At 42.2% G+C, this 14,336-nt stretch overlaps 1 protein-coding gene across 1 annotated transcript in view; it reads left to right on the top strand.

Annotated features, from left to right (window-relative positions):
* Nucleotides 1-14,336, top strand: part of LOC137425156 (sodium- and chloride-dependent creatine transporter 1-like) — a 160,947-nt gene that overhangs the window by 72,543 nt on the left and 74,068 nt on the right. Inside the window, exon 5 of the mRNA XM_068113296.2 lies at nt 8,657-8,791. Coding sequence (XP_067969397.1) covers nt 8,657-8,791 — 135 coding nt within the window. The remainder of the gene's footprint in view (nt 1-8,656; nt 8,792-14,336) is intronic.

Here is a 14,336-nt window from a genome sequence, read left to right as displayed (position 1 = left end):
TTGGGTCCAATCTTGTTTGTAGAACAGTACTGTACATCAATACCTGTCTTTGCATTGGCCATTTCACAGGCTATTCTACCTTGTCAGTTATGCCCACAGTGATGAGCAGGCCACAGCTACATCCCTCATCTGACCTCGAGGAGATCAGAAACTGGTCCACCACCTGAATTAAGTCCTTTGATTCTGATAAATCACATCTTAATTTTTTTCTCCAGAAAGACCTCCTTGCAAATCCTCCCATATATATATATATTTTTCTATTCAACCTTTTTGCTAAGGTGGGGTCCTTTGAGGTCCTGGGCTTCACCACCAGACACGTCTCTAAATGTGTCTCCAAATGTGTCATCTCTAAAGTGGATTCAAAGGTCATTTGCCTTTCTGCTGTACAGTATTTCCTCAGCTTTTCAAACTGCAACTCAGTTTGCTATATATAGGTTGTGGATCCAGCATTCTACCTGGCATTCCTGGGTGCAGTGGAGTCCAAAGCCTGTAAGGTCATTTTGCATCTATGATAGGAGACCTCCGCATTGCCTGATCCTCTCCCCATCAAAGATAAATCAGTGGTTTGTCGGTCTAGGCCTGGCTTTCATCCGATTTGAGTCTCAGGACCATGCCCCCTTGCTCTGTTCTGCCTCTCCATCTTGGTATCAACTCTCATTCCTCTGTCATTCAGCTTTCTCTTGAGTCTTGACACATGTTAATAAAAGACGGTTATTGATATAAAGGGGTATTTTATCTACTTTTTACCTGTTTTATGAATTTGACCATTGTCCCATACTAAAGGTCGATTTTATTTTTATTTGAGTAGTATTATGAGTTGTATTGCATCCATGCCTTAAATGTTGGCAAGATGACTCACATTTGAAATGTATATAAATATATACAGTATATTTATATTTGATCCTTTAATAAAAGAAACCTTAGCAATGATTTTGAGTCAAAAAATTGGGATCCCTCGTGTTTTGTTATGGTGGAAACACCTGCCAAATGCCTAAGACACTCCGAACCGGATTAAAGGCCTTGCTTTACCTATACTGGGTTCAATTGGAATGATGGGCAGCCAATCGATCAGCGTGCTGGCACCTCGCCTTGCCAGGGTCCAAATCCAAGATGGAACCTTTGCAGAGGTTCTTCAGTTACCGGGAGGTGAAATTAATGAGTGTTAAGGACTCGATAACCTGAACATCCTCAAAATATTTTCAGTGAGTCTGCTAATTCTAAATTGGCAATTACACCATTCAGATAACTCCAAGGAGACCAGTGGATTTAAAATGTGTATTAAAACGGGGAGGGGAGAGAAAAGGAGTACAGACAATTTAAATGCTATTTAACAATTATAAAAACACGAAATGCGTGCTCCAGGGATTTATATGGACAGGAACCTTAATTATCTATCTTTAAGGCCTCAAGTTTCTGACAAAAGATGAAAATAGAGAGTTGGACGAGACAAAGGAATACCTGCCGCGAGTCGAGCGGTCCGACTGTTGGTGCTCGGTTTGCTGGTCCTGACTCCACCAAACAGGCCAAACAGCACAGCGGGAGGTGAAGTAGGAGCCACTGCGGAGCATGTGAGGCACCCTACTGCATAAGAAGGGACCAGCTTCTCAAGAACTACCTGTCCAGCGGGAGACCAGTGGATGCCAGCAGCTACCTCACAAATGACTGAGGAACTCGAGGAAATGGCCACTGAACAGAACTCGGGGCTGTCTTTATTAACTTTTCTGATGCCCTGCGACCAGCTTCGTTTGCTCACCGCTGATTGGTGGAGGTAGCGTTGGTCCCGCCCCGTGCCTCTCGAAGCTGCCAGAATGTTCTCGGTTTGCCGGAATTGCGCCTTAACTCTTGCCTGGTGAGTGTCATAACACTATGATCCCTTTAAGCCTACATTGGCAGTTAACAAAGGATAAAACATTAAATAGGGTTGAAGGAAATAGAGTGGGGGTCAAACAACATTGTGGGAGGACAAGCTGCTTTCTACATGATTTATCGACGCATATTCCTAGTAGTTTTTATTTTATTTTTTAACTACACACTTGTGCTAAAACATGAGTTGAAGGAAATAACTATTCTGATTATGCTATAAGTCATTTCTGCAATAATGTTTTGCAAATAGATCTATCAGTCTCAACTCGATAATTATAACTGAAAAAACATTTAAAATGTTTATTACTGTATATGAAAAACATTTTAAATACTGATGCATATACTGTGTGTGTATATACAGTTGTGGCTAAAAATATTGGCACCCTTGCACTTTTTTCAAATAATTCGCCATTTCTTCCCGAAAATTGTTGAAATCAAAATAATATTTTGGTATCCACAAATGTATTTCTTTAGTTTGCAGTGGAGCAAAACAAAAAAAGCTGAAAAATTACGAAATCAGCTTATTCCACAGAGATCCTAAAATGGCCCGGACAATATTGTTGGTACCTTTTAGAAGTTGTTAGAAATAATTCGATTTCAAGCAGGTGATTCTCCTTTACTTTGGAATTAAACTCACTGTTGGTGAGTTGCAGGTGCCTGAAATATCAAAATCACTTTCACCCAGTTTGAATAGAGAAAAAGAGTCATTCTGCTGTTTTGTGTCACTGTGTACCGCAATGAGCATGGAGAAAAGAAAGAAAACCGGAGAATTGTCTGAGGAGGTCAGACACAAGATTGTAGCCAAGAATGGGAAACCTCAAGGCTAAAAGTCCATCTCCAGAGACCTTGATGTTCCTGTGTCCACCGTACGCAATATTATCAGGAAGTTTAAGGCCCATGGCACTGTAGCCCACCTCCCTGGACGTGGCCGCAAGAGAAAACTTGATCGTAGATTGCAGCGAAGGATTGTTTGAATGGTTGAGAAAGCACCTCGATCAACTGCCAAACCGATTCAAGCTGACCTTCAGGCACAAGGTACAACAGTTTCATCTCGCACCATTTGTCACCACCTCAATGAAAGGAGACCCAGGAGTACCCCACTGCTGCTGAGAGACACATGACTGGAGTTTGCCAAAACACACTTGAACAAGCCAAAATCCTCTGGGAGAATGTCCTGTGGACAGATGAGACCAAATTAGAGCTTTTTGGTAAAGCACATCATCTCTATATTTACAGAAAACAAAATGAAGCCTTCAAAGAAAAGAACACCTTCTCTATAGTCAAAGATGGAACAGGTTCAGTGATGTTTTGGGGTTGCTTTGCTGCCTCTGGCACTGGTTGCCTTGAAACGGTGCATGGCATCATGAAATCAGGAGATTACAAAGGCATTTTGGAGTGCAATGTTGAACCAAGTGTCAGAAAGCTGTGTCTCCGTTGAAGGTCATCGGTTTTGCAGCAGGACAATGCCCCCAAACACCTCAAAAAGCACCCAGGAATGGTTCAAGACAAAACGCTGGACTGTTCTGAAGTGGCCAGCAATGAGTCCAGATCTAAATACCATTGAACACCTGCGGGGGATATCTGAAAACAGCAGTTGGGAGAAGGCACCCTTCAAATCTGGGAGAACTGGAGCAGTTTTCACAAGAACAGTGGGCCCAAACTGCCAGTAGAGAGGTGTAGGAAGCGCTTGACTGAAGTTAATTTTTCCATGGGCTGTGCTACCAAATATTACGTTTTGGGTGTCAATAAACTTGTCAATGCCATTTCTATTTATTTTCTGATTTAAAATGATATATTAATTTCTGAAACAAAAGGAAAGGTTCTGTAATATCAACAGTGAAATAAAGAATTGTGGAGACAAATACTTTTGTGAATTTCAACTTATTTTTAAGGAAAGTTGTGTTATTTGAAAAAAGTGCAAGGATGCCAATATTTTTGGCCATGACTGTATATAACGGGAATAGATTGGAATTTTGCCTTGTGTGTGAAACTTGGTGCAACTTTCACCCCAACCCTAATTGTGTGCCTTTTTAAGCCAAATTTATATAAAAGAATGTTGTATGGATTTTCTTTGCTGTTGTGGGTATATTCAAAACATTATGGACATCTCCTGAAATGTGGCCGAAGTACACGGTCAATTGCTCTCTCTCTCTCATCGCAGACAGGTCGGTGACCTCTGTTTTTCCCGCCTCCATTTGCGCTCTCAGCCCTATGACCCACCAAAGCTCCTCCAGGTTGCATGTGTACTTCCAGAAACCACTTCCTGCTTAAACTCCCAAATTCCAGGCTTACTGCACATCTCCACTCTTCCTCTTTTCTCACGTTTGTGGAACCACCTATATGAAATAGTTTGATCACACTCTTTCCTGCAGGCCTTGAAGGAAGCAGTGCATGACCATCTGATGTCATCCCCCATCACTACTTGTGATTTTCTTCTCTCATGAACCCACCCTACCTATCTTAACCAATACCTCTAACATGCAAGTTACTGTTTCCTCCCCTACTCTCTCTTTCTCTCTCCTTTTCCTGTTTGTTAATTCCCTTGCTTATGTCCAACTGCTGTCCCCTTTGCATTTTTTTTGTCAGCATGTTCTACCATGACCATCGAAAAATAGTAAAAAAAAATAATTTTAATAGTTCCAATAGTCCAGCTTGACTTACAGTAGTTTGAAGTCCATTGACATGTTGAGATCCACAGATTTTTTATTTTTTTTCACAAAACCTGATCTCCATATTGGTAGCAAAAATCTGATTTTGACAGGTACTTCCAATTTTTAAAAACTTGTATATATGACTGATGCGAGATCACTGACATAACCTGTCTTCATTTTGATATGAAGTTACGCAGCTTGAAATTGATGTAATTTGGAAGAAGCAATCTGGTTGACGTCTCCTGATAGAAATGTCGAGCGATCTCGTTCCTCATCATGTTTTTTTTCCATACAACTTGCTCATTGGATAAGCTTTCTATTTCTTGGAAAATTGTACCAAGTCCATGTGACAGACATCCTGGATATCTCTTTGGGAAAATGAAAGCTTTCAAACGGTACAGTGCCCGTTCAGATGTCGCTATCAAGCAATCGAAGCACGAATCTCGATTTGAAGAGGATTGCAGTGATAGACTTTCCGTTCAGCGCAGTAATAAGGGAGAAACTCCCAGTTTGTCAAGTGTGTAACCAGGATGTTTTTGTCAGTCATGGAAGACCAAAATGATCTCAAGAAACACGATGGTATTGAGGGTTCTGGGAGAAATCTTCGATGTAATAAAATAAGGTCGAGAGTTTTCACGGTTTAATAATATTTGTGACAGATGGTAGGACGACTCGTCATTGTGCAATATGACCTTGTGAAAAGTTAGCCTTAGTCACATACGCAGGCACTTGTACATATAGCTGATCCCTGTTTGGCACACTTTTTACTACCACAGTTAGTGCAGTGTGCCTTTTGCTGTGCGGTCATTTGCCAGAAAAAATGATTGCTGGGACTGGTCAAACCTGACACAAATTTTCCGTGCTAAAAGTAAATGTTATTGTTCCTATCCAAAACGGGTTGCATATTATGGACTCGCAAAAGTAGCCGGCATTGCTGGGTAACATTTAGTTGCTTCCTGACAGGAATATAAAGAGTGGGGGGAGAGAATGGAGGGGGAAGGGAAGGGGTGGGGGATGAGAGAAGGGGGAGGAGATAATGGGGGGAGGGAGTGGGGGGGCGGGGGTGGCGAGTGAAGAGAGAAGGGAAGGAGGGTGGAGCGAGGAATCGGGGGGGGGGGGGGGGGGCGGGGGAGAGTGACGCCTCACCACACGTCGCTACGCTTTAAACTCCAGAAGGGTGGGAGCGAGAGTTGTGTGGAAGGAGTGTGCAGCACTTTGTTAGGAGGGAAGAGGGGACAGACAGACAGGCAGACAGATAGACAGAGAGGGGAGTTGGGGGGGGGGGGGGAGGAGAGGTAGAAAAGGTGAGGGGGTGTGGGGGGAGCTTGCAATGAGAATGATAGGTTATGATGGCCGGAGACTCTTAACCTGAGCCAGATTAAAACTTTTGAGCTTAGCAGCAGTTCTGACTGCTAAGAAGCGTTAATTTGTTCTTCGGGTGTCTACGGAAGTCTCTGGGTGGACAGCACAGATGAAGTACACCAAGCACAAAAACGGAAACCACAAAGACTAGCAAAAGTACCCGGCGTTGGCGGGTAACAATGAGGCGCTTCCTGATGGGAATATGAAGAGAGTGGAGAAGAGAGTGGAGAAGAGAGTGGAGGAGGGAAGGGAAGGAAAAGGGAGGGGGAGGAAAGAGGGGTGAATGAGTGATAGAGAGAGAAGGGGAAGGGGGGGGGGGGGTCGGCAAGCAAGGGGGAGAGAGTTTGCATCTCATCATCCCACCAGTTTCAGTATGGCATCACCACACCACCCTCATGCCTACCTCCACACACGTCATCCCTGCCACCCCAACCCCTGCCGCCCTCCCCCCAACCCAAAACAAAATATAACTTTTTGGCAGATGTCTGAGAGCTTTATGATACACTTGGTGTTTCAAGAAAAAAAAACTAGAACAGCATTCGGTGGAGCGCATGCCTCCACCAGGCTGTACAGTTTACGTTTTTTATCCCACTGATAGGCCAGATCTGTATCCGGACTTGAACCAAAATCTAATCGGCTTATTCTTGTCACCGACAACTCATTCACCAAGTTTTGTCATAATCCAGCTTCAACTTTTTGAAATATCATGCGATATACCGTTTTTGTCCCCACCTTTCAATGGTGAAAAATCACTTTAAATAATTTTTAAAAATTCTCATATCTGGATCGATATCTTCACCAAGGTCGAATCTATTTTGCCTTGTGACGCACCAAACCTGTCCACCAAATTTTGTCTGTCCATAACTTTTTCAGATGTACTGCTCACAGACAGACAGGCGAAAACATAGCCTCCATCTGCCTTCGGTGGCGAAGGTAATAAATGCCAAGTAGCTACTTGTAAAAAGTCCAGTGCTGATGGCTATAAGTTTAGGCCCATCATGTCTTCTGAAACACTGTGTGCCTTCGTGCACTGCATCATCGACACAAATACCAATTGAAGGTGACCAAGAGCCTGCTGATTGCTGCAAAAATGGCCACCAGCATGCAAAACTTAAGGAAAGAAAGTGCAGACCTGCAATAAATATGTAAATAGTTTACTTTGAAAATATGTAAATGCAGTTGTTTACTTTGAAATTTTCTTTGTTCGTTGTATGTTGCTTATTTTCTGATGAAATAATTTGCTCAGAATGCACCAGAATACATTTTATATGTGAATCCTTAAAATTTTATTTGGGGAGTATACTCCCAATCCCCAACCACCACCCCACCTGCTTCTTATGCATGCTTAGGAAGTTGTTCCCCAAGTTTGGGATGACCACCAATCATAGCCTTGCTTCATTTGACAATATGAAGGGAGAAGATCTCTCTATTTTTGACCTTTTGAACTTGGAAAATATGGAGTCATCTTGCTTTCATCCTTAATTGAACAATTTTGGTTTTTACTTTTTGATAAAATGTTTTTATAATCTTGATGACATGAAACTCATCCATTTCTAATTTTATTCTCACTGTTGTTTGATGCCACTTTATCTTCTATAGAATGCATTTTCACTCACAAATGTCAATGATTGATTCACTGTGGTAAATTAATGCTTTTATGTCCCCTTTAATTGCACTTTGGGGTTTTGAAGGGCAAATATATTGTAATCAATACAAGCTGCCGAGAACAGGCCATTGGCCTAAAGGATGTTGCTAAGAATATCCATTGATGCTTATGTTGTCCCTTGGGAACTTTATGCAGGGCCGTATGTGATTCTGCAGTGATCTCCTCAGCTGTGCCTTGACGCAGTGCATCAAATGACGCATTTTGGAACTCCACCGTTTTTAACCCTTGGTGTCTCTGATCTTTCACTTTATGTACTGGCTTTCCCCTCAGCGTCTTCTCTGCAGAATGCCGCATAATATTCTGAAAAAACGTGTTGGCAGAGGGCTGTGTGGAATTTTTAATTTGGGTGACTCCTTGGCTTTGCAGCAAGATTATTGAAGGCATGGCATTAATACTGGCATCCCGTCCGTCTGTCATACAAGGATACGCGGAGCATGCTCGACTGCTGTTCTTGTTTGCAGTTGTCCAACATGATTGTGTTTGGAAAGCGGTTCAACTTTCAGTCCATTTGCCCACATCCTGGATGGATGCAGTGATGTCTGTTTGAATGATACGGTGAAAATGCTTCTCACTTTGATGCAATGTAAAGAGAGCCACTTGAGCTTTGGAAGAGAGCCAATATAGCTTTGTCTTTCTCCTCATTTAATTAATCTAACGATTTATCTATGTCTCTGTATCCTAGATTGAATCTTTCCTGCTCTTTTGGTTTACATGCTCAGCTTCTGGCACTCCTTCGGGCCTCACACCTCAAAATGATCTTCCCATTTCCATCTTATCTTGTCCTACATCTTTTTGTGTGCACAGAGCTACAGGCAGAAAATCCACTGCAGATGAAGAGGTCAGGCGGCTGGAACTGTGGCGGAAATGCCAGCCTCCTGCCGATAACCCTGCCCAAGGAGTCTTGGCTGCAACCGGAGGACCTGTGGCACATCCCGTGGTCCTGCCGTGCACCTGGCCCAAGGCGGGCGCTTTGGAGATGCCATTGTCGTGTAGTGACAGAGCGTTGACAATAGGTATCGAGTATTTTCGGAAGTTGCATGTCGGAGTGACGGCATCCCTGACATACTGTATTTTCTGGGGCATTGCTGCCTGCCCACCCCCTTTTCCTTTGCAGGTGGTGTATTTCACGGCAACGTTTCCCTACGTGGTGCTTCTCATCTTGTTTGTGCGGGGCATCACGTTACCAGGAGCGTACCATGGAATCGTGTACTATCTGCATCCTGATTGGAGCAAGCTTGCTGAGCCACAGGTTTGAACTTCTTTCAATGTCATATTGTGTGTACTTTTGGTGAAAGCACCTCTACCCTCAATGCAGGTGAAATTGGATGCCCCAAAGAGATATATGTACAGTGTATATATATATATATATCTATATATGTATATATACAGACTTGGCATTTAATATGGAATATTTTTTTTGTGGGGGTGAACTTACTTTTCAAGATGTCTTAAAACCAAAAGTTCATTGAAATTATGTTGAAATTATTCTAGATTTTGTTAATGTGACTTTTAAAAGAAACAAAAACCACATTTGACATTTCGAAACAAATAAATTGATCCTTGAAAGTGATGTGAACTGATATCGAACTCAATTCATGGACAGCACTGTGTTAAACTTCTGAACGTTTTCCAGAAGTATCTCTTTATTTTGCACATTAGCCAAATTTTTTTTTAACAAAAACAAAAGTTAAATTACGACTGGTATTACGGACAGTAAAATTACAGTTCAGTACTTCGTGTAACCCCCATGAGCATTCAGGAGAGCACGTACACGTTGAGGCATGCTGTTCATGAGATTTACCAAGGTTTGGACAGGAATCGCTTGCCATGCAGTGACAATAGCCTGCTGCAATTCACGCACAGAGGTCGGCTGCTGGTCCAAGTGGTCGATTTGACGTGTTAATTCTGCCCACAAGTTCTCTATCGGATTCATATCCGGGGACATGGCAGGCCACTCCATATGCTCTACACCACGGTCAGCAAGAAGGTGTTGGATCATGCGAGCATGATGAGGCCGTGCATTGTCATCTTGGAAGACAAAGTTTCTTCGAAAGGCTGCACGAGCAAATGGAAGCAATGTTTCTTCCAGAATGGCCCTGTACTTGAACTGGTTCAGGTTTCCATTCAGAACAAACAGGTCAGTTTTGCCCCCTGCATGAAAAGCAGCCCAAACGGTCACCCCACCACCTCCAGCTTGGACTCTTGGCACTATACAATCTTTGTTGTAGGCTTCATGCACTTGTCTGCACACTCGGACGCGGCCATCTTGACGATAGACCAGAAATCTAGACTCGTCACTGAAGATCACGTGATTCCAGTGTCCTGGCTGCCATTGATGGTGCTCTCTGGCCCACTGCAATCGGTGCTGGCGGTGTTGTCTGGTCAGGCGTGGCTTTCTCAGGGGACGCCTGGCACGATAGCCTGCTTGAACCAGTCGTTGGTTGACTAGCCTTCTGGATACAGGCACATTTGTCAGTTGCTGCCACTCAGCCCTAAGCCGATTAGCTGACTTGGTACGGCCATTGCGGACTAACCGGTGCAGCTGGCGATCATCCCTCCTTGTGGTTCTGCTGGGATGTCCTGGCCCTGGTATTGGAGTAGGGACACCCCTCTGAGCATTTCGTTTCAGGATCTTTGACACCTGACCTTGAGTGATGCCATACTGCCGAGCAATAGCACGGTCTTTCATGCCGTAATTTCGTAAAGCCACCACTCCATGACAAACAGCATTGTCGAGTTGACAGACCATCTCCAGAGGAAGCGGCAATAACTTTTGGAGACGTGCAGCAGTTGTTTTCCACTAATACAGAACGCAACAACCCTTGTATACCCGACTGTGAAGCCAATCGTCAAATGCACCTGTCCGTACATTTTGCCACGCCACCTGTGATATAATCCTGTTGTTCACTTCTTGCTGCGACAGACAATCAGTGACATGGTTCTTTTAACAAATAAATCACCAAAGTGTAAAAGAAACTCACCAGATTGATATACTGAGTTAAGAAAGTAAACCCGTCAAGAAAAAAAATAAAAAATTCCATATTAAATGCCAAGTCTGTATATATATATCGATATATGTATGTATGTATGTATGTATGTATATATATATATATATATATATATATATATATATATATATATATATATATATATATATATATATATATATATATATATATATATATATATAATTCCAGTAATCTCTGTATGTCTGTGTGTATGTCTGTGTGTATGTCTGTTTGTCTGTGACCGCTGTTTCTCGACAACCACGGGTCCGATATACTTGAAACTTGCCAGGTATATTGCTGGGGACCCGAGGATGTGCCTTTTCAAGGTTTCATATTAATCGGAAAAGTAGTTACCGAGCTATGTCCAAAAAACGATTCAACCAATCAGAGAGCAGCGAGCTATCACGTGTGCCGAACGTGGCGAACAGACTCTGCCTCGGACGGCACATTTGAGAGCGTATTCATTTATTTCACGTTGGCAAACTATGTTGGCGTTAAACTATGTTTTAAAACTAATTAAAACTAATTTGCGATTCATCGTAACTGTGATATGCGACCTTCCGGACAGTCAAATGAGGACGTCACTTCCGGACTTACGGATAGTCATAGTGACGACGTGAACGTGGCGAGCAGACGCTGTAAGGTACGATCGATTGTAGTACACGTTTATAATAACTCTGCCGATACAGGCCCGATTAACTGCAGCGCCATCCGAGCTGCGGCGTCGGGACGATACATTCATTGTACGGTCACATCACGCACTTACGGGCACGCCCATGCATGCATGGGCGAAGACATTTTTTTTTTTTTTTTTTGTCAAGGAACGGGCACCCACGTACGGGCACGTCCTAGTATATATAATGTACAGTCACGTGAAAAAGTAAGTACACCCCACGTAAAGTTTTGACTTTTTCAACATATTTCAACATACAGCTATTTGATCTTCATTTCAACAATATTGATAGATAAAGGTGATATAATATAACAAATATCATGAAACATTTACATTTTGTAGTCCATTATATAATTTAAATAAACATAAATGCAAATTTCGCATGTGGAAAAAGTAAGTACACCCTTGGCTCTAATAGGTGGTATTGCTCCCTTTGGCAGAAACAACCTCAAGTAGGCGTTTCTCATAACTGTCTACCAGTCTCTGACATCGACTGGGAGAAATTTTTGCCCACTCCTCCACGCAGAATTATTTCAGCTGTGCGATGTTTGAGGGGTTTCGTGCATGCACAGCTCATTTCAAATTCCCCACAACATCTCGATGGGATTTAGATCCGGGCTTTGACTTGGCCAATCCAGAACCCTCCATTTCTTTCTTTTCAGTCATTCCTTGGTGGATTTACTGGTATGTTTAGGGTCATTGTCATGTCGCAAGGTCCATCTTCGGTTGAGCTTCAACTTTCTGACAGATGGCCTCACATTATCCTCAAGCACCCTCTGGTACAATGAAGAATTCATCGTGGATTCTATGATGGTGAGCTGCCCAGGCCCTGATGCAGCAAAGCTGCCCCAAACCATAATATTTCCACCACTATGCTTTACAGTTGGTATCAGGTTCTTGTGGTCAAATGCTGTCTTTGGTTTTCGCCAAACATGTCTTCTGGTACTTTGGCCAAATAGCTCTACCTTTGACTCATCTGTTCAGAGCACATTGTTCCAGAAGTGCTGGTCTTTGCCTCGGTGTTCATTGGCAAACTTTAGTCTTGCCCTGATGTTCTTTCTGGACAGCAAAGGTTTCCTCCTGGCACAACTCCCATGTAGATCAAATTAGTGTAGCCTCTTTCTAATGGTAGACTCGTGCACTTTGACATCAACAGTGGCAAGAGCTACGGGTAGGTCCCGTGATGACATTCTGGGGTTCTTAGAGACTTCTTTCAGCATCTTGCGGTCTGCTCTCTGGCTGAACTTGCTGGGGCGGCCTGGCCTGAACAAGTTGGCAGTTGTTTGGAATCTTCTCCACTTGTAGATGATCTTCTGGACAGTTGAATGATTGATTTCAAATTGTTTGGAGATCTTTTTAAATCCCTTCCCAGACTCGTAGGCATCTACAAACTTCTTTCTGAAGGCCTCAGAGAGCTCTTTTGATCTAGGCATGGTGACGCCGCACACTTCAACAACAAAGAGCAAACCAAACTAAATGTCTGAGGTTCAAATAAGACAGGTTCCTCCAAGATCCTCTCTCACGATGTTCTAATCATTTGCACCTGAGCTGGTGCACCTGATTCTAATTTTAGGTATTTGAAGTAGTGATAAATGTAGGGGTGTACTTACTTTTTCCACATGCGAAATTTGCATTTATGTTTATTTTAATTATAGAATGGACTACAAAATGTAAATGTTTCATAATATTTCTTATATTATATCACCTTTATCTATCAATATTGTTGAAATGAAGATCAAATCAAATAGCTGTATGTTGAAATTTGTTCGAAAAGTCAAAACTTTACATGGGGTGTACTTACTTTTTCATGTGACTGTATATATAAATGTTTTTTTTTTTCATTCAACCTTCTTATCTTGTGCTAGATATAAAAGTTCTCAAAAGTAATCAACTTTTTTTTTTCACTGAAATTTGCAAGTTTTCATCAGAACCAATTTTGGTCATATCTTAACCCAGAAAATGCAAAACGCTATCTTTACCTGCCTAAGTGTTCACAAAGGTGATTCTTAAGTTATTGTGTGTTTGCCAAGTTTGTGTTTTCAACACATCACAGTGCTTTGTATCAATGAGGCCATTATGTTGTTACTAATATTTCAGTTTATTATTTTCCAGTGAATGTGATGAATAGTGGTTTTTCGTCTTGGTTCCACTATCAGTCCGTTTTCCCTCCCCTTCCTCGGTAAAGGAATACAATATTAAAGCAAAATGGAACATTTATCAATGTAGCATCACCAATATAGATGTACACACTCGCACAAGGCAATAGCCTCTCCCGTCCCTGTGGGTACGGGTGAGGCAAATAAGATTAAAAACTGTTGGAGGCCATCAACATATGGGGATATCTTTGGTCCCGCCAGATCTTTGTAATCATTTATATCTATATTATCACTTTTATCTTATGACAATTTACAACACCTATCCTTCTATTGACAAGATGTTTAGAAATGAAGTCGTGTTCCATTCTGAGATATTGATACATTGTAAGAGGCTCGTTGCACTGACTTTTAAACGAGAAAAAATTGTAATGGTTTGGCCTACCGTTTATTGCTCCCATACCTCTCCCTCCCTCATCAGTCTTTGTTTATGATGCTGGCCACAAACATTACATGTAGAGGAGAGTTACTTGTTTAATGGGGTTGGTTTATCTCTAATTTCATCACAATTTTGTTTTCAGTGGAAGTAAAAGATAACGTGTCAAAACTAAGGTCACATGGCCCTTTATAGTAACAGGTTGCGTTTCTTGTCAAAGGTAACATTAAAAGGGGCTTCTAATTTAAACTCGGCATCCAAAATGTATGATGTACTACATTTCCAAAAGTATTGGGACAACATACTCAAACCTGGAATTAACCCTCCCAACCAGCATATTATGCATAATTTTTCCAACACTGCAAAGCAAAGCCTGGTGTTTGCTTAACGGTTAAGGTTGCTGGCTTGATATCTTAGGGTCCTGAGTTTGAGCCCCTGTCGTGCCGTTAAATTAACACGAGGCGGGTTGAATCAGCCTGTCATCCTTTCGAGGTTGGCAAAATTAGTACCAGCTGAATGGTAATGGGTGCACTACACTACATTAGCAGCACAGCCGCACACCCATAAAATGACGCAGCCAAGCA

The sequence above is a fragment of the Myxine glutinosa genome, chromosome 4 (genome assembly GCF_964187855.1).
Source record: "Myxine glutinosa chromosome 4, kmMyxGlut1.1, whole genome shotgun sequence".
Lineage (NCBI taxonomy): Eukaryota > Metazoa > Chordata > Myxini > Myxiniformes > Myxinidae > Myxine > Myxine glutinosa.
Note: the sequence above shows the minus strand (reverse complement) of the source record. Positions and strands in the feature narration are given on the sequence as shown.